This window comes from Kalmanozyma brasiliensis, assembly GCF_000497045.1.
Source record: "Kalmanozyma brasiliensis GHG001 unplaced genomic scaffold PSEUBRA_SCAF13, whole genome shotgun sequence".
Classification (NCBI taxonomy): domain Eukaryota; kingdom Fungi; phylum Basidiomycota; class Ustilaginomycetes; order Ustilaginales; genus Kalmanozyma; species Kalmanozyma brasiliensis.
Genome location: NW_015961952.1, coordinates 1 through 24,186, shown reverse-complemented (window position 1 = coordinate 24,186; position 24,186 = coordinate 1). Strand labels below are relative to the sequence as shown.

At 56.6% G+C, this 24,186-nt stretch overlaps 10 protein-coding genes across 10 annotated transcripts; 6 read left to right on the top strand and 4 right to left on the bottom strand.

Annotated features, from left to right (window-relative positions):
• Window positions 1–413: 413 nt before the first annotated feature.
• PSEUBRA_001245 (Translation elongation factor EFG/EF2, domain IV) lies at window positions 414–3,162 on the top strand (the record flags this gene model as incomplete). Its single annotated transcript, XM_016434522.1, has 2 exons — window positions 414–421; window positions 645–3,162. 2 exons carry the CDS (start codon window positions 414–416, stop codon window positions 3,160–3,162), a joined length of 2,526 nt encoding a protein of 841 aa, XP_016293916.1.
• A 689-nt stretch (window positions 3,163–3,851) lies between these two features.
• Window positions 3,852–4,970, top strand: PSEUBRA_001244 (Protein of unknown function DUF1751, integral membrane, eukaryotic; the record flags this gene model as incomplete). The annotated part of the gene is made up of 1 exon (XM_016434523.1): window positions 3,852–4,970. The coding sequence occupies one exon, from the start codon at window positions 3,852–3,854 to the stop codon at window positions 4,968–4,970; it is 1,119 nt and encodes a 372-aa protein (XP_016293915.1).
• Window positions 4,971–5,958: 988 nt separating this feature from the next.
• Window positions 5,959–6,807, top strand: PSEUBRA_001243 (uncharacterized protein; the record flags this gene model as incomplete). The annotated part of the gene is made up of 1 exon (XM_059464613.1): window positions 5,959–6,807. One exon carries the CDS (start codon window positions 5,959–5,961, stop codon window positions 6,805–6,807), a length of 849 nt encoding a protein of 282 aa, XP_059321131.1.
• Window positions 6,808–6,901: 94 nt separating this feature from the next.
• PSEUBRA_001242 (Ribosomal RNA methyltransferase Spb1, domain of unknown function DUF3381) lies at window positions 6,902–9,670 on the bottom strand (the record flags this gene model as incomplete). Its single annotated transcript, XM_016434509.1, has 1 exon — window positions 6,902–9,670. The coding sequence occupies one exon, from the start codon at window positions 9,668–9,670 to the stop codon at window positions 6,902–6,904; it is 2,769 nt and encodes a 922-aa protein (XP_016293914.1).
• Window positions 9,671–10,417: 747 nt separating this feature from the next.
• Window positions 10,418–12,655, top strand: PSEUBRA_001241 (Translation initiation factor, beta propellor-like domain protein; the record flags this gene model as incomplete). Its single annotated transcript, XM_016434528.1, has 1 exon — window positions 10,418–12,655. The coding sequence occupies one exon, from the start codon at window positions 10,418–10,420 to the stop codon at window positions 12,653–12,655; it is 2,238 nt and encodes a 745-aa protein (XP_016293913.1).
• A 269-nt stretch (window positions 12,656–12,924) lies between these two features.
• Window positions 12,925–13,388, bottom strand: PSEUBRA_001240 (uncharacterized protein; the record flags this gene model as incomplete). The annotated part of the gene is made up of 2 exons (XM_016434510.1): window positions 12,925–13,215; window positions 13,299–13,388. 2 exons carry the CDS (start codon window positions 13,386–13,388, stop codon window positions 12,925–12,927), a joined length of 381 nt encoding a protein of 126 aa, XP_016293912.1.
• A 275-nt stretch (window positions 13,389–13,663) lies between these two features.
• PSEUBRA_001239 (Pre-rRNA-processing protein IPI1/Testis-expressed sequence 10 protein) lies at window positions 13,664–15,922 on the top strand (the record flags this gene model as incomplete). Its single annotated transcript, XM_059464600.1, has 1 exon — window positions 13,664–15,922. The coding sequence occupies one exon, from the start codon at window positions 13,664–13,666 to the stop codon at window positions 15,920–15,922; it is 2,259 nt and encodes a 752-aa protein (XP_059320845.1).
• A 118-nt stretch (window positions 15,923–16,040) lies between these two features.
• Window positions 16,041–17,495, bottom strand: PSEUBRA_001238 (Sel1-like protein; the record flags this gene model as incomplete). The annotated part of the gene is made up of 1 exon (XM_059464595.1): window positions 16,041–17,495. One exon carries the CDS (start codon window positions 17,493–17,495, stop codon window positions 16,041–16,043), a length of 1,455 nt encoding a protein of 484 aa, XP_059320844.1.
• Window positions 17,496–17,784: 289 nt separating this feature from the next.
• Window positions 17,785–18,963, top strand: PSEUBRA_001237 (Beta-lactamase-like protein; the record flags this gene model as incomplete). Its single annotated transcript, XM_016434530.2, has 1 exon — window positions 17,785–18,963. One exon carries the CDS (start codon window positions 17,785–17,787, stop codon window positions 18,961–18,963), a length of 1,179 nt encoding a protein of 392 aa, XP_016293909.2.
• Window positions 18,964–20,151: 1,188 nt separating this feature from the next.
• Window positions 20,152–20,542, bottom strand: PSEUBRA_001236 (uncharacterized protein; the record flags this gene model as incomplete). Its single annotated transcript, XM_016434518.1, has 2 exons — window positions 20,152–20,171; window positions 20,203–20,542. The coding sequence occupies 2 exons, from the start codon at window positions 20,540–20,542 to the stop codon at window positions 20,152–20,154; spliced, it is 360 nt and encodes a 119-aa protein (XP_016293908.1).
• Between the last annotated feature and the right edge of the window lie 3,644 nt (window positions 20,543–24,186).

Here is a 24,186-nt window from a genome sequence, read left to right as displayed (position 1 = left end):
GGTTGAGCACTTCGGCAGAGGCTTGGTTTCGCTTCTGAGTCTAGCTTGTATTCGAATCCTTCACATCGCGCTGAGCAAGCCCGAGAATTTCCAAAAGATCTGCGAGCTGCCATTCGCCGGGCTGCTGCTTGCCTCTTCCCTCAAATTTTTTCTTCTTCTGAAGCCAGAGCGGCTCAGTTGCCTGCCACACTCAGGCGGCCGCCCTCTTGTCAAATTCTGCATTGCCTTGTGCAACCACAGAATTTCATCTGCCACGGTGGCCCTGCCCGCTCAGCCTGGCGCCCGCCGCTGTCGCCGCCCTGAGATAGAGATCACCATCTCCGTCGCCTTTCCGATCTACTCCCACCACCCATCCCCCCTACCCTATCCATCTCCCCCGTACTCCAGCGCATCGACGCTAGTGTTCAGTCAAGATGGTTAAGTGAGTATCGTCAATCGCAGCAATTGCCATCATCAAGTCAGAGAAAGCCTATTCGCATTTCGAGAGGTCTTTGAGGTCGATCTTGGCCCGAGACAGACCACCTTTCAGCACGGCTTCTTGCATGGACTTGCTGCCAGTCCACATCCAGTAGTCTTGTCTTACATCATGAGCTGACCATCGTCGAACCCCCGCACTCTTTGCCTGACCTTTACCCACCCCACAGCTTCACCGTCGACGAGATCCGTGGCCTCATGGACAAGCCCACCAACATTCGTAACATGTCGGTCATTGCCCACGTCGACCACGGCAAGTCCACCCTTACCGACTCGCTCGTTTCCAAGGCCGGTATCATCGCCGGTGCCAAGGCCGGTGACACCCGTTTCATGGACACCCGTGATGATGAGAAGGAGCGTGGTATCACTATCAAGTCCACCGCCATCTCCATGTACTTCCCCATGGAGAAGGACGCTCTCGACTCCATCGCCCAGAAGAAGGATGGTGCCGAGTTCTTGATCAACCTCATCGACTCGCCCGGTCACGTCGACTTCTCCTCCGAAGTCACCGCCGCCCTCCGTGTCACTGACGGTGCCCTCGTCGTCGTCGACTGTATCGAGGGTGTCTGTGTCCAGACCGAGACCGTGCTCCGACAGGCCCTTACCGAGCGTATCAAGCCCGTCGTCTGCTTGAACAAGGTCGACCGTGCTCTTCTCGAGCTCCAGGTCGGCAAGGAGGACCTCTACCAGTCCTTCATGCGAACCATCGAGTCTGTCAACGTCGTTATCGCCACCTACAACGACCCCGTTCTCGGTGAGAGCCAGGTCTACCCCGAGAAGGGTACCGTCGCCTTCGCCTCCGGTCTTCACGGCTGGGCCTTCACCCTCCGCCAGTTCGCCAACCGTTACGCCAAGAAGTTCGGTGTCGACAAGGATAAGATGATGGTCAAGCTCTGGGGCGACAACTTCTTCAACCCCAAGACCAAGAAGTGGACCTCCAAGGACACCGACGCCGACGGCAAGCCCCTCGAGCGTGCCTTCAACATGTTCGTCCTCGACCCCATCTTCCGTGTCTTCGACGCCATCATGAACTTCAAGAAGGACGAGATCCCCAAGATTCTCGAGAAGCTCGATGTCAAGCTCACCCAGGACGAGCAGGATCTCGAGGGCAAGCAGCTCCTCAAGGTCGCCATGCGCAAGTTCCTTCCCGCCGGTGACGCCCTCCTCGAGATGATTGTCATCCACCTCCCCTCGCCCGTCACCGCCCAGCGCTACCGTGTCGAGACCCTGTACGAGGGCCCCCTCGACGACGAGTCGGCCATCGGTATCCGTGACTGTGACCCCAAGGGCCCCCTCATGCTCTACGTCTCCAAGATGGTGCCCACCTCGGACAAGGGTCGTTTCTACGCCTTCGGCCGTATCTTCTCCGGTACCGTCAAGTCGGGCCCCAAGATCCGCATCCAGGGTCCCAACTACACCCCCGGCAAGAAGGAGGACCTCTTCATCAAGTCGGTTCAGCGTACCGTGCTCATGATGGGTCGTTACGTCGAGCCCATCGAGGACTGCCCCGCCGGTAACATTCTCGGTCTCGTCGGTGTCGACCAGTTCTTGCTCAAGTCGGGTACCCTTACCAGCTCCGAGACTGCCCACAACTTGAAGGTTATGAAGTTCTCCGTCTCGCCCGTCGTGCAGGTCGCCGTCGAGGTCAAGAACGCCAACGACTTGCCCAAGCTCGTCGAGGGTCTCAAGCGTCTCTCCAAGTCCGACCCCTGTGTGCAGGCTTGGATCGCCGAGACTGGTGAGCACATTGTTGCCGGTGCCGGTGAGCTCCACCTCGAGATTGTCCTCAAGGATCTCGAGGAGGACCACGCCCAGATCCCCCTCAAGATCTCGGACCCCGTCGTTGGTTACCGTGAGACCGTCCAGGCTGAGTCCTCCATGGTCGCTCTCTCCAAGTCGCAGAACAAGCACAACCGTCTCTTCGTTAAGGCTGCCCCCATCGAGGAGGAGCTCTCCAAGCTCATCGAGGCCGGCAAGATGACCCCTCGTGACGACTTCAAGGCTCGTGCCCGTATCCTCGCCGACGAGTACGGATGGGATGTTACTGACGCCCGTAAGATTTGGTGCTTCGGTCCCGAGACCACCGGCCCCAACCTGCTGGTCGATGTCACCAAGGGTGTTCAGTACCTCAACGAGATCAAGGATTCGTGTGTCGCCGCCTTCCAGTGGGCTACCAAGGAGGGTGTCTGCGCTGAGGAGCCTATGCGTGGTACCCGCTTCAACATCCTCGATGTTACCCTCCACACCGATGCCATCCACCGTGGTGGTGGACAGCTGATCCCCACGTGCCGACGTGTGTGCTACGCCGCCGCTCTGCTCGCCCAGCCCGGTATCCAGGAGCCCGTCTACCTGGTCGAGATCCAGTGCCCCGACTCTGGTCTTGGTGGTATCTACTCGTGCCTCAACAGGCGTCGTGGCCACGTCTTCTCCGAGGAGCCCCGTGTCGGTACCCCCATGGTCACCGTCAAGGCTTACCTGCCCGTCAACGAGTCGTTCGGTTTCAACGCCGATCTCCGACAGGCCACCTCCGGTCAGGCTTTCCCTCAGTCCGTCTTCGACCACTGGCAGCTCCTCCCCGGTACCCCTCTGGAGGCCGGCAAGACCCTCGACATTGTCACCGGCATCCGCAAGCGCAAGGGTCTTAAGCTCGAGGTACCAACGCTTGATTACTACAACGACAAGCTCTAGAGCGTTGCACGTCATCGTAGCATGCTTTGGACGCGATCCGGTCGATATGAGCGACGTGCCCCCGGCATCTCCCGCAATTTCTGGCTGTTTGTGTCGTTCCCCAAAATTTGATTCGTTTCCTCTCTTTGTCCGGGTGTGCGAGTGTCTTGGAAACCGTTCTGTACCCTGAGAAGGGTGATGTACTACAACGACAAGCTCTAGAGCGTTGCACGTCATCGTAGCATGCTTTGGACGCGATCCGGTCGATATGAGCGACGTGCCCCCGGCGTCCGAAAATTTTGGTGCCACTTCGTGGCACCAAAATCCGACAAAGTATTCCTCTTCTTCCTCGGCGTGACGGTGTTTCGATCCTTGCAGCGTCCTTGGACGGTGCTGCTAGCTTGCGATCATCTCGACGTCAGTCGAAGGCGGAGGACGACGAGCACGATGAGGAGGAGCACCGAATCGCATAATTTTGAATCGTGTTAAATTTGGCTCTACACGGTGCTGGCTCGAATTTTTCTCGCTGGAATCGATACGCGAGGTTCGAATTCGCGACTCCCGCGGAAGGGTTGGTCTCACGAGGTGAGTGGAAAACGCTTTCCGGTCCCTTCCAGCCCTCAGATCACCTTCACCTCGATCATACACCAGCCATCTCGCAGTCGGCAAGATCCTACTCAGCATCAACGGCTGACACTGCTCTTGCAAAGATGGCGGTCTTCTCGCTATCAACACTCCTCCAGAATGTTCCGCCAGGAACAAGGATCTTAACATCAGCTCTTCTCGCATTCACAACGCTGCTCTTCTTCCTGCGATTGCGGACTGGTCTTGGCTTCGGCACCGTCAGCGCAGTGCAGTTCCCATGGTTGGTGATTGTGCCCGGCGCAAGCTTCTTCTACCCATGGACGCTCGTCACGGCAGCTTTCTGCGAGTCTTCCACGCTCGAATTCCTGGTCTCGATCATCTCTCTTCCACTCGCCGCAAGGTATCTCGAACGACAATGGGGTGCCGTCGAGCTGATCAAGTTTGCGCTCGTCATTGTGACCGTCAGCAACGTCATCGCATGGGGAGTTCAGCTCCTGCTTTTTGGTGTCTTTCGCAAGGAGGCGCTTATCTGGGGCATCCAATATCACGGTCTCCAAGCGCTGCAGACCGCCTTCCTCGTCGCCTTCACGCAACTCATCCCGGAGCATCAGGTGCAAGTCCTTTCCGGCGCCCTCAAACTCCGTGTCAAAGACCTGCCAATGCTCTACGTCACGGTTAGCAACGTCATGTGCCTGATCGGCTACAACTCGCCGTGGATCCTGATCCAGTTCGGCTGGCTCGTTTCGTGGGCCTATCTGCGCTTCTTCAAGCTCAACGAGTCCGGGTATCGGGGCGACCGCAGCGAGGCTTTCGCGTTCATCAACTGGTTCCCGCCCTTCGCTCACAAGCCGGTGCAGTTTATCTCGACGACGCTCTTCACCATCTTTGTTAAGATTGGCATCGTACAGCCGTGGACCGGCGGGGACTATGCCGATTTGGAAAGCGCGAGTCTGAACGGGCAGCCGCAGCAGCATGGCAGCGCACGAGCGGAGGCGGAGAGGAGAAGAGCAATGGCGCTCAAGGCCTTGGATCAGAGGCTGTCGGCGAACAAGAGCTCGGTCAGCCGGTCCAACAGCCGGTCTAGTGGTTTGCAAGGAGCCGCGGCGAAGGAGGGCGCATCCTCGTCGACTGGTGCGGATGCGGCCGCATCGGGATCCGCTTCGACAGCACAATCGCTTCCAACGGTCGTGTTCGAGGCTCCACCGGAGGATCTGCCAGGCGAGAAGGAGAAGGAGTCCAAGTAGATCGCTGCTGCACGCAGCCCAGGCATGCAACGTCAGTCACACACCGTCATATGTAGGCCACACGCACGGATGAATTCAAATGATATCGAACATTTTTATATGAGCATGGTGTACAAGTGTTGACGCGCAAGTAGAGCGTGGGGAAGAACGCTGATCATCGCGGGCCGTGATGCTTGGCCAGTCTGGGGCCTCTTCGAGTGCGCGGCAGAAGATCCATGACCCGGTGTCGGAGGGCGGTGACAAACGCTTTCGTGTGAAATATTGGCTGTCTTGTCGCCGCCTACCCGGGAGAAGGACGTGCTGAGAGCACTCCCTCAGTTCGTCTTGCCGGTGAAGGGCTTAACGGGACCCATTTGCTGCTGGAGACTGCTGATCAGACTAGAGAGACTCGCGACCTCGATGCGAAGCGCGGCATTCTCATCTACGAGCGACGTCATCTTGGTGTGAAGCTATTGAGTGCGTGCCCTGGCGGAACGAAGCTGCTTGTTGAGCTGCTCGATGCTGTCGAGCGAGGCAGTTGTCGAGCGGATGTCGACTTGACGCCTTTCCATCATGCGTCGCAGCTTCGCAAAGTGCTGTCGTTGAGTGATGGAGTCGGCTTCCACGACGCTGAGCGACGCTGTACTGTGCGCTCGGTCGCTCGAGACGGCATCATTTCTGGTCTCGACGGCATCACCGCTCTCAAGATGCCCATCTTCTACAACCCTTTCGACATCAATCCCGATCAATGTCCGACACCAGCTGCGCATTGCTGGAAAACCTGGACGGAACCATTCCTGGCAGCCAGTCCTGCAGTGGTCGCTTCCAGTCTGGTCCGCGAAGGACGAGACCACGCCGATCTTCTTCCCAGCATCTGACGGTCTCGGTCTGCCAGCAGAGATCAGCGAAGATGGCGGTGACGCGCTGAGCGTACCATCTTCGTCAACGTTTTCAGAGACAGATTGGCGCACAAGTCTTCACAGACGAGGAAGCGGGGCGAGCAAACACAATGGCGTCGGCTCAGAGGCAAGACGATTCTTCCGAGATGCATCGCCCTCGACTTTGCGACATCCTCTACTCGCTCAACAAGATGCTGCATCTCACGCACGAGGCCATCGACAGCACCAGAAAGGTGTTCGACAAAGATGGGAAGCCGGTCTTGGACGACAACGGGAAGCCGGTTCTGGTTCCCATCGAAGAGAACAAGAGGCCAATCGCCGAAGGCTTCCAGAGAGTCATCAACAGCCGTGCTCTTCGCGCCCTACTGTACTACCCCGCGGCACAGCGTCTGGCGGCCAGGTCGTACGACGAAAGGCACGCGATCTACGGCGAATGGGCCGAAGTGCAGAGCATGCGCACTCCTCAGCGGCCTGAGCCTGCGGCGTACATCCGGGCCGAAAGGTTCGTCATGAACTTGGACGCTGGCCACGACATAGACCACACGACGAATCGGACGAAGCTCACATGCGCCTATCCGTCGATGCAGGACGCAACTTCGGCAGCAGAGCGTCTCAAGGACTACCTGCAGGACGTCCGTCTCTCTGCGCTGGGTCCCTACGACATCTCCGGGGTCTGGTATCATCTCGAGGGCCAGGGAAACCTCGCCAAGCGGTACTGGGATGTCAACACAGGTCTCGAGAGGGAGGAAGATGACGACAATGTCAGGCTGCTCAATATCGTCGATCTTCGTGGTGTTGCTCTTGATCGCTGTCCGCTCTCTGGTCTTAAGCAAGACATCGACGAGTGTCCCAAGTACGACCGACTTCCGTGCGTCCAGATCTCGACTGGCATGAAGGCTTCTCTCGTCGCTTTCCAGCACCGAGTCATGGCTCTTCTGCCCCACGATTACTGCACGTGAAACAAATGTGCGAGATGAATGCATTGATAGGAACGTGGTGTACAAAAAATGATGCGCGGACAGAATTGAAGACATGGTCCATTGAACCCTTTGATCATCGTGGACCATAACCCTTGGCGACTCTTGGCTTGTTGTTCGACGAGCCCAACTTCTTGCCATCGCGCTTGGCCTTCCTCTTGAACGCGCGCAACTCCTTCTTCATCCTCGGGTCGACCATCTTGTAACGACCCTTGGTGCCCTTGGGACGACCCTTGAGACCCCTGTTAACACCCTTGGCCACGACGAGCTGCACCTCCTTCTTCTTCTGGCCACCCTTGACCGACTTGGCGAGGATCTTGTTGATGGTGGACGACTTTTCCTTCTCGGTGATGTCCTCGTTCTCGTTGATGGTCTCGGCCTTCTTCTGGGCCTTTTCGAGTCGACGCAGCGTGCGCATCTTCTTTCGCGCCTTGGCTTCGGCAACCTTCTTGATGGGTCGGACGTCGAGGGCGCGCTGGCGGTCGCGAAGCGCCTGCATGGCCTCCTTGGTGATTGGGATGTTGGCCTTGTAGTGCTTGGTCTCGTCGTCGAGGAACCATGTGGGGAGGCCGTCCTTGTCGACAAAGTTGTGCTTGGAGAACCCTTGATCCATCAGATCCTCCTTGGTGATCTGGCGGTTGACGAGTGCTTGAGCGAGGGCGACGGCTTCGGCGGTGGCGAGACCGTGGTCTCTGATACGCTTCTGCTTGCCTGCCTCTTCGTCTTCTCCGTCCAAGTCCCACTCCTCGTCTGGGATGGCGTCCTCCTGCTGGTCTTGTGGAACGACCTCAAAGTCATCCTCCTCCTGTTCGCTTCCAGATGCGGAGACATACTCTTCGTCGCTGTCGACTTCCTCTTCGCCCTCCTCGCTGTCATCTTCTTCCTCCTCCCAAGCGTCCTCGTCGTCTTCGTCGCCCTCCAGCTGCTCTTCAGCATCTTGCTGGTCGAGCTCGAGATCCTTGAAGAGCGGGTTGTCGAACCAGATGGATGCTTCGCGGCTCTGCTGTGCGCTGATTTCGCTGTCGCTGACGAGGCTGTTGACGAGCGAGCGTTTTGACGGCTTGGCTTCAGGAATCTCTGGGTCGGCAACGACGATGTCACGCTTCCTCTTTTTGGTCTGCTGCATGGCTTCTCGCTCGAGACGCTCGTCCTCCTCGTCCTCCTCGTCGTCAGAGTCGAAAGTCTCCTCCTGCTCCTTGCGTCTCTGCACGACATGGTAGCCGCCTTCGCTCTCGTCGCTCATGTTGGCCTCATCGTCTTCATCTTCCTCGTCGTCATCCTTGATGCCGTGCCAGGAGTCGTTCTTGGCATCCTTGAGACGTGCCTCTTTTGCGCGGAACTTGGCGTCGCGCTCGGACTGCTTTTGCTTGAACTCGTCGTATAGCGCATCCATTTCGGCGTCCAGGCGTTTCGCTCGTGCTTCCGGATCATCGTCATCAGCGCTGTGAGAGGCTGAAATAGTATCGCTCTCGTCGTCGGAGATATTGGCCTCTTGGATGGCTGCCTTCCGCGAGACTCGTTCGCCCGAGTTGATGTCGAACATGTCGTCGTTGCCAGCACCCAATTGGTCATCCATGACATCCATGCCGATATCCATGGGTGTGGTCATCTGAAGCTGCATCTTGAGGATCTTCTTCTGGCGAATCTCGTTCTTGCGACGTCGCTCTTTGCGTGCTTTGCGGGCGGCTTCCTCATTGAGCCTCGCAATCTCGTCGTCGATCTGGTCGTCTTCGTCCATCTCTTCGACTTCGACGGTCTCGATCTGTTCTGCGAGCTCCTTCTGCTTCGATTTCGGCAGATCGATGCCAAGGGCGAGACGCACCTCCTTGCGCCAGTCCATGAGGTTGCGGAAATCCTTCTTGCCGAGCACCTTGAGATCGGAGCAGTTCTCGCGCATCTCGTCAGTGGTCTGTGCAAGTTCGAGCAGCTTCTTGCTCTCATCCGACTTGAACGAGATCTCGTTGTATGAACCGAGCATGCCGATAACGTCCTGGCCCTTGATAAAGTCAGCGGCGTCGAGGGAGTGGAAAAGGGTATAGTCTCCGTCGGCGTAACCTTCACGGTGCTTGCGAACTTTCTTGGGGGCAAAGACATTGGCGTGCGCATTGCCTGCAGATGTGCCTTTCAAGGTGAGAGGCACGCCAGAGTCTGGGTCTTCGCTGGCGAGGGCGGCGGGGTCGAGCTCCTTGAAGACGTGCATAGGGTCGAGGAACTTGGGATCGATGCGGGCCGGGTTCTTGTATCCTTGGCAGACGACGAAGATCTCGGCGGAGACGTTACGTGATGAGGACGGCTTGGTAGCCTCGACCTTCTTGAAGAGCTGATTGAACACCCAGAGCAGGTTGTTGTAGTCTTTGGAACGGAAGACCTTGGTGACGAATGTGCCGCCTGCATTGAGGAACTCGACGGCGAGACGCAGTGATTGGAGCGTCAACTCGGACTGGGCATAAGCATCTTGCACCCAGGCGGTACCGACGTTGGGCGCACCGTCGTGAATGACAATGTCGGCCTTCCAGTCCTTGAGGATCTGACGGAGCTGGTCTCTGCATTTGTATGAGTTGATATCTTCGGCAAACGTGATAGTGCGTGGAATGGGCTTGATGGGGACGAGATCGACACCGACGATGAGCGAGTTGGCGGGCATGAACTTGGAAGCGACCTGGAGCCAACCACCGGGAGCGGCGCAGAGATCGATACAGCATCTGGCCTTTTCGAGGAAGTTGTACTTCTTGTTGAGCTGGACCAGCTTAAAGGCGGCACGGGATCGGTAGCCCTGTTCCTTGGCAAGCCAGTAGAACTTGTCGAGACGACCCTTGGCCGTCTTCTTCTGCTGCTTCTTCGCCATCTTGAAGGGCGAGCGAAGTGATTGACAAGCCTTTGGTGGTGGTGGATGGCAGCGAGTGGCATCTCGAAGCTGCTGATAACTAGCAGGCTCAGCCTTCAGCCGCTGCCAGCTTCCCAAATTCTCAAAAAAAATAAGGCCTCAAGGCTAGAGAGCTGCAGCTCCCGCCGCCATGCTCGCTCGACCTGGAAGCTTTTTCAAAATTTCAGAGTCGAGGACCCTGAATGGAGAAAATTCAATCGCACGAGTGGAAGAGCTGCGGTCAAGCGTCTCTTGGCCTAGGGAAGGAGCACAAAGGGAAGCGCGCTCGCAGACTGAGGGCGCGTTGATTTTCACTGGCTTGTAGTCGCGCAGAGCAAGCCAATTCAGATTCTCGAGAAGAAGCTCGAGAAGACTTTGAATTCAAGGCAGCGAAGAAGAAGCGAAGAAGAAAAGAAAAATCACGCTCAGCAGCAGTTGAGAAGCCTGCCCGGCGCTTTCGAGTGCAGCTCAGTCTTCATCATCATCCGAGGTCACGACTCGCTCTCCTCCTTTATCCTCAACGATCGCTTACTCTGTCTTCACCACAAAAAGGTCGTATAGACCCATTTCACACCCAGCTACATTGGCCGGCTCTTTCGTTCAGCCTTCGCCGATCAACGCCCGGTCCGACACAGACACCATCGATTCTTCAGCTTCGGTCCCGGTGCTCTTACGACCCTACCCGCACATTCATACCAGTTGCATACCAACACCCAGCTATAGCACAAGATGCCTAGCGTCGACGACATTACAAACGGCGTCGATGAGCTCGACTTCATCGACGATGCCGACATTGACTTTTCCGACATCGAACAAAAGTACTCGGTCAAATTCGACGAGGGTCTCGACGATGTGATCGTCATCGAGGGCGTCCCTGCCATTACCGAGTCGCGCCAGCAGAAGCTCTTCGAGACCGTTCAGAAGCGTTTCAAGACCCACGCCGGCATCGACATCGCTGTCGAGGGCATGCACATCCCTTACGGCGACAATGGTGAATCCAAGGGCTACATTTTCGTCGAGATGGCTTCCGCCGAGGATGCCGCTCAGGCCATTCGGCAGATGGATGGCTACGCCTTTGACAAGAAGCACCGCTTCTCCGTCCACCGCTTCACCGACGTTGAGAAATTCGCCAGCCTTTCAGAAGAGTACGCAGAGCCCGAAGAGGAGGAGTTCAAGCCCCGCGAGCACCTTCGCTCCTGGCTCGCAGACGCCTCGGGTCGCGACCAGCTCGTCATCTGCCGTGGTGACGACGTCGAGATTGCGTGGCACAACCGCTCCTCGGATCCTCAGGTCGAACACAGCCGTCCTCGTTGGACAGAGAGCTACGTGCAATGGTCGCCCCTCGGAACCTTCCTCACCACCTTCCACCGACAAGGTATCCAGATCTGGGGTGGTCCTTCGTGCGAGCGCTTCATGCGTTTCCCTCACCCTGGCGCCCGTCTTGTCGACTTCTCTCCAAGCGAGCGCTACATGGTCACATGGTCGCACGACCCTATCCAGGTGCCCGACAATGCCCCCATCGGTCCTCAATTCTTCGGCCCCGAAGATGAGGGCAACCGCATCGCAGTCTGGGAGGTCCGAACCGGTCACCTTTTGCGATCCTTCCCCGTGCCTCAGGATGAGAATGGACAGCCAGGCCAGCTCAAGGGCTTCTCGTGGCCCTTCCTCAAGTGGAGTCCCGATGACAAGTACTGCGCACGTCTCAACCCCGGCCAGGCGATCAGCGTCTACGAGACTCCCTCCATGGGTCTGCTCGACAAGAAGTCGATCAAGGTCGAGGGCGTCGTCGACTTTGAATGGTGCCCAATGGGCGAGAAGGAGCGCGAGGCTGCCGAGTCGGGCAAGCCTAACAAGAAGGTCAGGGACAACATGATCGTCTACTGGCAGCCCGAAGTGGCCAACCAGCCCGCACGTGTCACCGTCATGGCCGTGCCAACAAGAACCATCCTCCGTTCCAAGAACCTCTTCAACGTTTCGGATTGCAAGCTTCACTGGCACCCGCAGGGCGACTACCTCTGCGTCAAGGTCGACCGACACACCAAGACAAAGAAGTCCATGTTCTGCAACCTCGAGATCTTCCGCGTGCGAGAAAAAGAGTTCCCCGTCGAGGTCGTCGAGCTCAAGGACGCCGTCACCGCCTTCGCATGGGAACCACACGGAACCCACTTTGCCCTCATCTCGAGCAACGACCCGCAGCTCGGCACACCGGCGCCGGGTATCACCATCAAGACTCAGCTCAACTTCTACCACCTTCACCCCAAGGGCGACTTCCGTCCGCTCAAGTCGTTTGACAACAAGACGCTCAACGCGCTCTTCTGGTCCCCACGCGGTCGTCACATGGTCGCTGCTACGCTTGGCAGCTCGCAAAAGTTCGACCTCGAGTGGTACGACGTCGATTTCATGCACGAGGTGCGACAGGGCAACCCTTCTGCCGACCCAGCGGACGATGTCAAGCTGATCGGCACCGGCGAGCACTACGGCATCACCGATCTTGAGTGGGACCCATCGGGACGCTACGTTGCGACCTCGGCCTCGGTCTGGCGCCACTCGCTTGAGAACGGTTTCGCCGTCTGGGATTTCAAGGGGCAAGAGCTGCAGAAGCACATCCAGGACCGCTTCAAGCAGATTCTCTGGCGTCCACGACCGCGATCGCTGCTGAGCAAGGAGGACAAGTACAAGGTGCGCAAGAACTTGCGAGAGTACTCCAAGCAGTTCGAGGAGGACGATGCCGCCGAGGAGTCCAACCTGGCTACCGCCGAGCGCGAACTGTACCAGCGCATTCTCGAGGAGTGGAAGGCATGGCGTGGCCGTGCTCGCCGCGATCTCGAGCAGCTGCGCGAGGATCTCGGCCGCGAGGAGGTCGGACAGAGCGTCGACCATGCCAAGAAGCTGGCCGAGGAGGCTACCGAGGAGGTGCAGGAGTGGAAAGAGGAGATCATCGAGGAGACCGAGGAGGTACTTTCTTAAGCATTATCCTGACGTTTGCAACCTCGTCGGCTAGCCGGGTTACGCTCACCGCATTGAATCTGGGAGCTGTTGTCTCGTGTCACACATTCGATATGTATACATTAGGCGTGCGTCTTGTACAATGGTGATACTCTGAACCCACAGAGCCTGCCTGCCATTGCGTCGAGTCTCCGCACCTTGAAATGCCTGTTGAGCCGTGACGAGGCATTCGTCACGCATTGTGGTGACCGGTGTGCGAGAGGGCCTGTTGCGAGGTAGCTGCGTCATTGCTATGGAGGTATTGAGGATGAAGAGGTTGTTGCTGTGGAAGACGAGCTTGAGCTAGCGTCACGGAACGCTCGTCTCCAGTGCGCTTGCCCTAGCTCCTGCATATCCTTCTCGATGTCCTTCGGGAGATTGATGTGCTTGACCGACTTGGGCTCGAAAGTGGTGTCTAGCAATCTCGACGTCTTGCGGTGCATGTACTCGATTTGGGCAAAGTCGCGTCGCTTCAGACCGCCTCCCCACGATGGATGCTTGAAGAAGTAGCGAAGGTAGATGGTAAAGTCTCGTCGATGTTCCTGTCAATTGATAGAGGCAGGGGGTGTTTGTCAGTGTCAAGTGAGACCTTCGGTATAGACTCCTTTCGAGCGCCTGTACGTACCTGCTCTTTGGTTTTGATGATGCGAAGTCCTCGTCGATAGAGCGCTAGAATTTCCTTCTGCGCCTGTGTCAGCTTCTTTGCAGGTGGCATGGTGGAAACAGCTACGACTCGAGATGTCTGCCAGAGCTTTCGAGAGGAAGAAGGATTAGGTCGAAGAAGGTGCAACCGAGTTAGCTAAAGCTTAAATCTCCACATGCAGCCGAGAAGGGCTCGGAAGTCGGATCACCCTGCGAGCCTCGAGCCAAAATTTTGGAATTGCCGAGAAGAAGACTTGTCCTTGCTTCTTCTTACTTCTTCTTCCACCACACCTCGTCATCGCTCTTGACGCGGCACCCATCTTCTAGCTCTCAGGAGCAGCCGCAGCCATGCCGAAAGCATCCAAAAGGCAGAAGGAGAAGAAAGCCGACTTTCAGAAAACCAAGCTCAAGCTCGGCAAGGGAAAGCAAGCTGCCAACAATGCTACCGACGTCTCGTTCAAGGCCAAGACCATTGCTCTTCCGCAGCAGTCGATCAATGTCGACAAGTCGGGCAAACTTGTCAACTCTCGCAATCTCACCATCACCGACTTGGCTCTCCAGCTTCGACACTACTCGGCAGGCGTTCGTCGCGATGCTGTCAGCGGCATCAAGGAGATCCTCACGTTGCATCCCAGCTTGATCCTGACGGACGCAGCTTCCCTCATCCCAGAGCTCGCCCGTTGCATCGGCGACGAAGACGCGGCTGTACGAAAGCAGCTACACGTTCTGCTCAGCTGGATGCTGCCGCAAATCCCTGCTCAGCTGCTAGGCCCGTATCACGGCACACTGCTTCTCTTCACGACCTCAGCTCTCAGCCACATCTATCCCGAGGTACGAATCGGCGCTGTCAAGATCCTTGACGTGTGTCTCAGCATCCTGCCGCAAGTAGCAACAGCAGGCTGGGAGAACGCTGTGTACAATATGGCAAGTGCTGTCTCTTCTGCACAGAGTTCGACCGGCAGCTCGGATGCGGCAGGCCCCAGCAAGGCCTCGCACCAACCGCATGGCGAGCGAATCATGAACTGCTACCTCAATCTTCTTGGCATCACGCATCGGTCAAGCGCTGCAGCTTCCATCACCTCTATCGACCTTGCGCCGGGTGCGAAGCTGCTCATCCTTCAGTCTCTCAGGACCTTCCTCTCGCACGCTCTTCCATCTACATCAGGCGACATCGAAGATACTGGCAACGAGCAGTCTTGCCCGACTTGGTTCTTCCGTTCCGCTTTTGCATCATCGGCTGAATTCGAGTACTTTCAGCGGATTCTCGGTCGTCACTCAAGGTCGTCACGGTCGCGTAGCGTCTCGATACAGCAAATGCGAACGCACAAAACTCAGGAGCTATCAGCGTCTCAGCACGGCATCCAAGCATCGTACGCGGACTGGCCGGCAGCCGATCGGGCGACATTATCACTCATGGACTTGGATTCGACTTCAGGCAAGTCATTGAATCAGACCGATCTTTACAGCTCGCTTCAAGCAGCCGTCACCTGGCAATCTACCCTCGGGAGGGACTCCCCGACGACAGGATCGGGGAAATTGGCAAAGTCAGCAGCACTGTCACTGTACGCCCTACTCGATCCAGTCTTGCTCGCCTCTTTCCTAGATACTGCACCTTCAGCATTTCAGCCGGATCTGGACCTCTCGCAGCAAACTCACGGCCAGAATGCCGGACTCTCAACTCCCGCACAGCTCGTGTTTGAGATTGTCAGTCTCATGCTAGCTCTGTGGCGCGGCTCGTCGTCTCCCAGCTCAAAAGCGCGGACGTCGCTCGCAGATACCCTCGGCCACATCTCGGTCTACTTTCCCTTCAGCCACCACACCGGCTCGAGCGGTCTCTCGGCGAAAGCAAAATCGGCGGTGGTACAGATGGACCTTGCATACGCCGAGCTTGCCGCCCTTCTGGCTCTGAACGAGGCGGCCTCTCAAAAGATCAAGTCAAAGTTCAACGTCGAGGTGCAGATTGCTTCGGTCTCTTCTTTCATCGCAGAGCTACTGTCCACGCCCGTGACAGAGAGTGGCACCGTCTCTCTCGCATCCACCGGGGCATCTGCCGGTAGTGTCCTCGATCCGGACACCTTTCGTGCGCTGCTACCCACATTGTGGTTCTTACTCGGCACGGAACACGAGTCACTTCTCGATAGCTTGCTGGCGACGTATCACAGTCAAGCATCCACACACAAGGTGAAGGCTGTACTCTTCGAGTTCCTCGCGCGTGCGTTCCTGCTGTCAAAGGTCCGGGCCGCATCGCCCTTCACCGCGTCAGAGAGCGAGCGCATCCTGGAGAGCTTGTTGACGGCATTCCCACGCACTTTGTGGGAAGCCGCCAATTCGAGCAGCGGGCAAGCGTTCGCCGGAGTGCAGCTGGAGTTCCTGCATTTCCTTCTGTTGCTGCCATCGCCACCGGCCAAACTGGCGTACGAGAAACTCGGTCCGCTGTACTGGATCCGACACCCGACCAAGAACGTATCGGTGCCAGGTCCGTGGAACAAGCTGCCGCCGTCGCTGCGCAAGCTCGCCCTCGACAACATCACGTTGTTACAAGGACGAGACGCCAAGCTGGACAAGGCGCTGTCTCAGGCGTTAGAGTTTGCTCAGGCTCGTTCGTGATCGAGGCTTGCATAGCTCGCATCGTCCGAAGTGGAACGCCAGTCACTCAGCCACGGGGTCTACAAAGTCACGTCTTGTTGAGGATCTTCTATGCACTTGCTTTCGCATAATGACTCGTCTATGCATCCGCCTCCTTGGACTCGCCCAACTTCTTTTCGAGCTTCTCGTACATGGCCTGCGCCTGCGGGATTAGACCGTTGAACTGGCTATTGGACCACTGACCCTTTTGAGATGGCAATGACGGCAGGTTGCCGGACGTCTTCAGAATCGCCAACAACTTTGCGAGCAGCGCATATGACAGCTGATCCGCCTGATCCTTGTCGATGGGTCGCAGTCCCTTGTCGGCCTGCGCTCCTGGATCGAGCGCTCGATGTTGACCCAGAAGCGTAGCGAGCTGAAGAATGCTCGGCGGGTAGTCGGACTGCGCCGACTGTTCGAGCCAGAATCTCGCCTCGACGTCGTTTGCGTCGACTCCAAAAGTATCCCTGTGCGCCTGCTTCATGGTCTTGTCGCCACCGGTGACGTCCGGGTGATGTGCCATGCGGTCTCGATCGAGAAAGTAGAAGGAGCCCACCTGAAACATGCTCTGCGCATCACCTTGATCCGCAGCCTGTTTGAAGTACTGGAACGCGTCCGCTTTGTTGCCTGCGTCATTGTCGAGCAGATGATCCATGCCGAGGGCAAAGAGACAGCCGGAGTGGCCAAGCTCTGCTCCCTTTTGCAGATATCCGCGTGCGCGCTGTTGGTCTGGCGGGTTGAAGCGCGATTCTTGGAAGAGCGTGGCGAGATCGTACCACGCTTCTGGAAGGCCCTTTTCGCCTGCTCGTTCATACAGCTTGACGGCTTCTTCGATCAAGGAAGGCCACTGTGCCTTCTCCACCTGCCCTCGCTGCACGCGCTGAAGCAAGAGTCTGGCCACACCTACGGAGCCTCGCGCGTTGCCTGCAGCCGAGAGCTCCTGGTAGAGCGTCACAGCCTGCTGCGCTCGACCCTTCTGATCACCCGAGGGCGACGGAGGGGCCGTGTTTTGTAGAACCATGCTCGCCCAGTAGTAGCCGGCATCGTCGGAACCTGCCTGATGCGCCACCTCGAACAGACGATACGCCAGCGGGTGGCGGCGAGGATCGGCCGAAGCGGAGAGAAGCACATTGGCGAGCTGAGTCAGGTTTTCTGCGCTATAGCCCCACTCTTGGATCGATGAAAGGATGTCGGCGTCTATCGAGGCTTGGTAAGCTTGTCGGTCTGCGACAGTGGGAAGGTCGGCGGCGGTGCGTAGCTGGACTAGCAATTTTGAGAGGAGTGAGCAGGCTCGGTTGTAGGTGATGGCGGACGGTGATGCCTCTTCATAGCGTGCGGGCGATAGGATGCGGCTGACTGAAGCGTCGACTTCGGTCTGATCTGGGATGTTGATGTTGGTCGGCACGGCGTAGTGTCGAATCGCTGCGGGAGTTCGGGTGAGTCCGCTGCTAGAAAAGCTGATTGAAGCAGTCAGTCGAGACGAGGGTGCAACGCGAGCGTGGGAAGTTAGCGTCCTGATTGCGCTTTGGCGCAGCAATCGTCGTGAAGCAATCATATCGGTATCTTCCGGAGTGTGGTCTGTGATGGTGACTGTGATGGTGAGAAGAGAAGGGCGTGAGAAGGTTTGATTGAATGCGCTTTCAACAGCTTCGGCGAATTCCCGCTCAGACGTCGGCGTCTCTGATAACCAAGCCTTGGCCCAAAAAAATCCTCCACATCCTTCTCGTCGGTGATGCCGTTCGCGTTTTCCGAAGGGGGCTTGAACACAAACCTTGAGGAATCTTGTCGGGTCGGAACATCCAGCTGTCGTTCGACATCCTCACACGGCTCCCGACATCACGGCAATGGCGACAAGCGGATCATTAGACGAGCAGGGAGATTGGCCGGTCCCTTCATCAACGTGGATCGACAAGGTGCTCTTCCTCGGCACAGGCACCAGCGGTCAGGTACCGGCGATTCACTGCGTCACCAAACCCGACTTTGGCGACTGCGCGGCTTGCAAGGACGCTACCCTCAATCCGACCGGCAAGAATCGTAGAGGCTGTACTGCTGCAGCTATCGTAGGACGCGATGCCGCCGACAAGCAGGACAGCACCATCTTGATCGACTGTGGCAAGACTTTCTACTCGAACGCCGTCGTCCACTTCCCGCGCAACGGCATCCGCTCCATTAGAGCTGTGCTGCTCACACATGCCCACGCTGATGCGATCCTCGGCCTGGACGATCTAAGAGCATGGACTATGGGCGGAGTCATCCAGCGACATGTAGACATCTACCTCACCCAAGAATGCATGACCGTCGTAGAGGGCATGTTTCCGTACCTCGTCGACCGATCCAAATCGACAGGTGGCGGTGATGTGCCCACGCTTCGATGGCATATCATCCACCAGGACGCGCCTTTCACCATCCCAGCTTCCGAGGGCCGCAAGGAGGTCCGCGTACAGCCACTTCCTGTACTTCACGGCTACGTTGGCCGATCATCGCCATTCTGGTGCCTCGGCTTCCGCATCGACACCTTCAGCTACATCAGCGACTGCCATGAGATCCCCTCCGCCACTCTCGAGCACATGCGGGGCAGTCAAGCCATCGTCATGGACGCCCTCAAGATGGACCGGCATCTCTCTCACTTTTCTTTCGCGCAGGCGCTTTCCTTCTTCGCATCCTTCTCGCCACCACCCGCGCTCGGTCTTCTCACCGACTTTACACATCGCATAGAGCACTGCGACACGCAAGAGCTTGTTGACGACTGGAGATATGGCATGATGGCTGCGCAGCTGGAAGGCAAGGCGAGGCAGACCAAGGACGTCGGTGAAGGTGGCGAGAATAAGTGGTGGGCCGACATCTGGGACGAGCAGAGCAACGAACGGAACATGACAATACGTCTCAAGCATGCCACGGACTCTTCAATGAGGAAAAGGACGCAAGTGGGGTGCAGCACTATGTGCCGCCCATCAAGCTCAGCTGGGATGGTCTTGTTGTTCGTTTCAATCCTAGGCGGCAGTAGAGCTGTGCAACAGGCATAGACGTTTTGGGCATCTAAGCCCGGTTCGGCAGCTTCTGCAACGTGTGTGACAACAGGAGCTGAAAGCGAGCCAAGCGGTCTTCCTGAGTACTCGAGGGGCCTTTACCTGGCCAGGACCTCGTCTGGCAAGACTCCTTTGATGTCGGAAAAGTCCGGCTGCTGAACGAGCTTGTGGGGGGCAAGACAGCCTCAGTGCCGACGCGAGGCCATTGCGAGAGCTCTGAGCGTCGATCGACGAACCGTGCCGAGCAGTTACATGCACCTGCATCGACACTCCTAACACCTCCAAAGGAAAGATGAAGCACGCAGCAAGAAACCACACGCGGTATCAAAGTGCAGCATGGTTCGCGTGCTGAGCGTGCTAAGCTTTGGGTCTGAGAGCTGGTGCACAGATCTCCGCGGCAGTTTGAGAACTTGAGCGCTGCTGCAGACGGACCGACTGGCGCTGCCTCCGCGATCAAGACAGAATGGCAGTGCTCAGATCGTACCGTCGCTTTCAGGCACGGTATCAAGACCACTCGGGCTGTCGAAAGGCAGGTGGTGGTGTAATGACTGATTCCAAAACGAACGTGAAAAGCAAGACAAAAGAGTGTGATGGGATGACGACAGAGCGAAGGAGCGGAAGCAGTACTCATGACCTAGAATTCAGCCTTCGTGGGACTGCTCGGAACACGAGAAGGGTAAGCGAGTGTGATGGCACTGAGGTGACGCAGCGATTCGATGTCGTCCTGATCTCGCCGCTGCTCCTTGGCGTAGTCTGAGTCCGCCTTCGTGCTTCTGAACGACGCTGTCGATGGCTGCCGGAGCATGTTTCTGTCTTGATTGGCAGACGCGAGTTGGGACTCCAGGCGCGAGTCCACGTGTTCGCTGCGATGCTGAACGACTTTGATGTCGATAGCAGCTGGGGTCCGAGCGACATTGAGACCGATAGCTGCTCGGAATAGCGGATCCAGGCTGGCGACCGTACAGAAAAAGGTGATAGCAGTGCACGCCGCAAGCGTGATTACGCTGACGGAGATCGTCGCGACGACGATGGACGCCGAAACGTCACTTTTCGATACTTGACCGGGGAACGACTTCGCGACAACGTACACAGGGACGAAGGCGAACGCCGGCGCGGCGACGACGACGATCACGACATAGACCAGGGTGAGCACCGTCATCTTCCACGCAACGTGATGTCCCGTGTTCAGGTCGCTTGCCCTGGCCCTGCCTTCCGTCAGAAGCCAAATTAGCTTACCAACAAAGCCTTGATGCGAGGGAGGAATGGGCTTGGGATGGTGAAAGCAGGCGTGATTGACCAAGTTGACCAGGTTAGGCACGCCGTACAGCACGAAGGGGATCCACATGGCAAAGGCGAACGCCGCGTAGATGGCGAGATGGATGCAGACGTATCGATGGCAGTCCATGTAAGCAGCGGCAACGCGTCGTGCTGCCCAGACGAGCTCATCGGATGCGAGCACATGTTCATCCGGAAACGTGAATGTTTCTTTTGCAGCGCGATGAATCAGCGACATGATCTCGTCGGAGAGGAGGTTGTTCGCGAGTGATCTTGCTCGGAATATCGCATGACCGGCCATTGCTGCCATGCAAATCGAAACCGTCACGAGGAGAGCGCACGGTAGAACCAGCAAGGTATTGAGCGTGGTCGGACTTCGAGGCATCGGTAGATAGATCCAGCGTCTACGGGTGTCGCTTGCAATGTTGTTGGGCGATAAGGGCGATCTCGGACTGCAACTGACGATAAAGCCATGTATACTGCAATAGGCGCCCAAGATCAGCGGACACCAAGGCAGAGGAATGATCCACCACCATAGCATCGTACTGCCGTTGGCAAACGACCAAATGGCCGCAAAGATCGCGATTGTGTCCCACAGCACCAAGTAGATACCGCAACCGCTACTAAGGATCAGTACTGCATTGGCGACGTAGTAGCTCCCAAACGAAGTTTCTTTCTTTCGAAAGAACCAGATGTCTCCGAGGCTCTTTTTCTTGTGGATCAGCCAGAAGCATATCAGATACGTGAGGATGCATTCGAACTCGCTTGCGAGGAGCCAGATGCGGGTCCGGTGCGACTCGGGCGCGTACATTGTCCGGCTCAGAGCATGGACGAGCTGCTGTAGTGTCTGGCCGGATTGAAAGCGGTGCATGCTTTGAGGGTCGATCGGATATGATAAGGAGATAGCCCTGCCCATGGCATTCAAGTCTGGTACGTTCTCGATCTGCATTCTGGCGAGACGGAAGAAGCGTTGACTTGAAGATGTTGCGAGGTGCCTCGATGACGTTGAATCGGTGCTGAAGGTCGAAGAAGCCGAGTTGTGAGCGAACGATGATCCTGTTGAAAGGGCGGAGACAGACTCGATCGATGCGGCATGCCAGGGTACTTATACAGTACTCTGCGAGGAGCTGTTTTTGCGATGATGACAGCCTCGTCTGTGCGTGAAGGGCACTGCGACTCAAAGTTGTTCGAAGCAGAAGTGAGCGAGTTTGCACATTGAGCAGCCATACCGAGTCGAGCCAAGCCAGACGGCTCGAGCATCATCGACCATGGCTTACACAAGGCCTTTCCGCCTGCTCGGATCGTCTCGACTAGCGAGAGCGCGGTGTCGTGTCTACAACGCGCTGCAAGAAGCGGGGACAAAGCGGACATCAGCTGATCGAGCCGTCGGCTGGCAGCTGACGTATGAACAGGATGCATAGAGATAGCTCACTCAGTTCATCTGGCCAAGGAGAACGCAGTGCTGCCGTTGTACAATCAAATTGACAGCTCAATGCTCGCCTGAAGCTGTTCATAGCGATAAGCATGCAAAAGTCATGTCGCAACGCCATTGCTCATCGTGCACGTACGCCGCATTAACAAGCTCATCTAGTAATCGAAGCGACGCCGCTCGTGTTCCAGAAACGACGCATCGAAGCTTGACGAAGCGTCAGAATCGATCGCCCGGCGAAAGCGATGTCATGTCTCAGAAGGCTCTGTGCGCCTCAATTTGGCGGTCGTGTCAAGGACAGGCTCGTGCACAAGACACTCCGTCCTATGAGCACAGGGCACCGAACTTTCAGCGAGTCACACTGACCCAGGGCCCGCGCAGATCTTTGACTGGATCTGTGCTCATCGCGAGCATGTTCCATCGCTAGCATGCGCTGAGCTTCCAGTACGCCGTGCCACTCTGCAACATGCGGACGAAACACCTTGCATTGATTTGTTATCCGCACTCACACATTCGGGACTTCAAAGCCGCTACTACCTCGGCGCAGATTCGCGTTTCAGATGGACACTGCGTCGAACTTCAGTTGTATATGTGCTCACTTATCGGAGCCGATCTTAGCCGATAATGAGTCAAGGGACATCACGAGCTCGCGCACTTACATCATGTAATGCAAGCGACGAGACAATACCATACGAAAGAGCTGCAGCTCGCCCGACCGCTGCTCAAAAGGTGTTTCCCTACGTCGCAACTGTCCATTGCGTGCACGATTGCTCTTTACGGCACTGTGTTGTCGTGCACAAGCTATTCTGTTTCGGTGCTTCTGAGAAGGGATCTCAGACCGTCACACCGGGTCCTATCGTTTTGCCACTGAATGCCGGTCGTTTACTAGGGCTCCTTACCGCGTCGGACGTAGCGCAGACTCCCGCCGTCGCTCGGCGCATTCTGCGCGAGGCCAGAATTGACCACTCGCTCGCAACGAAGCGTTCTATCGACAGCAATGCCAGCTCTGGCTTCGACAGCTGGACGGTTGATCGCAGGCTCTTGAGACCAGCATCAACGATTCTCGCCGTGCGCACTCTTCGACACATCGCCCGCAAAGCCGCGATGGCCTCAGCGGGCTTGCGATAATCGCTACATAATAAAAAGCCTCCTTTTTCATTTCGAATTTTTTTCTTGTGAATTTTTATTCCCTGTTTGGCATGTTAATATTAGATTTTCAATTGATACGCTAGCTTGCCATAATGTCACTATGTTGTTGTATGCTACCTTGAGTGATAACACTGCCTCCAGTCCCACAACATTGCCACTGAGATGATGTTAGCGCTACAAGTATAATGAAATAACGTCACTCCACACACACACACACACACGGCCTGTGCACAGCAAATCAAGCTAGTATTGAGTGAACCAACAATGCAGGCCTACTCTCTGTGACATTGTCTCCTGCAAGACCTCCTTGTTGCTCTCCTGCTTGTAGTTGATGAACGGAGCGGTGAGGTCAGCAGGCGCAAGGTTGTACTGTCTAAGGGCATCATCAGCGTCATGATCCTGGTTGAGAGGATAGCCAGCCCTGACAACGCAAGCCCACTTCTTCGTCTTGCAAATCCAACCTTTAGCATGCTCCCGCATGATCCTGGCGAGTTGGTTGTGTATCACCTTCTCAAGCGTTTGGCTATCCTTGAGGTTCTCTCGACCCACTGCTGGCCGGATGAAGCCAAACACCCGCTCCATTGGATTGAGCCACAGCAAGTATGGTGGGATGAAGCAAATTTGATGCCCCTTGTGAGCCACAGCCACCTTGATGTTGGCAGTGTGATGGCATTTTGCATTATCAAACAGGAGGAGGCCGTTCTGACCCACAATCTCCAGGAACAGGTACTGCTGGAGGAAGTGTACAACGTACTCACCGGTCCAGGAGCCAAGAATGCAGTAGCTATTGGAAATTGGCCCCGCAATAGCAGCTCACTGTTACAAATCAGTCCATGGGCGAAGGATTTGGGTTAGGGTTTGATGGGCGGAACAGAATGAGGTTGGCGCGTCAATGACCTGGCAAGACGGTCCATTTGAAATTTGAAGTGAAAAAATTGAAATGGTGGGAAGACGGTCAGCTACAAAATTGGAGACGCGTTGTATTCAGTTTGAATTTCCTGGCAATTTCCACTTGGCGGGCAGCCAACACCATCTTGAAGACGGTCTGATACAAGCAGCAAGACAGTCTGATACAAAGGCAAGACGGTCTGCTACAGATCAGCAAGACAGTCAGCTTCAAGTTGGAAGACGGTCTGATACAAACTGAAGCTGGCTGTACGGTTGCTCATCACCTGTCCACCACACAGACATTCCAATCTCAAGATGACCACCGTCAACTGTCCTGTGTGCGCCTTCAGCTACTCCATCACCAACATCACTAACCACATCCGTAAGGCTTAGGGTTAGGGTTAGGGTTAGGGTTAGGGTTAGGGTTAGGGTTAGGGTTAGGGTTAGGGTTAGGGTTAGGGTTAGGGTTAGGGTTAGGG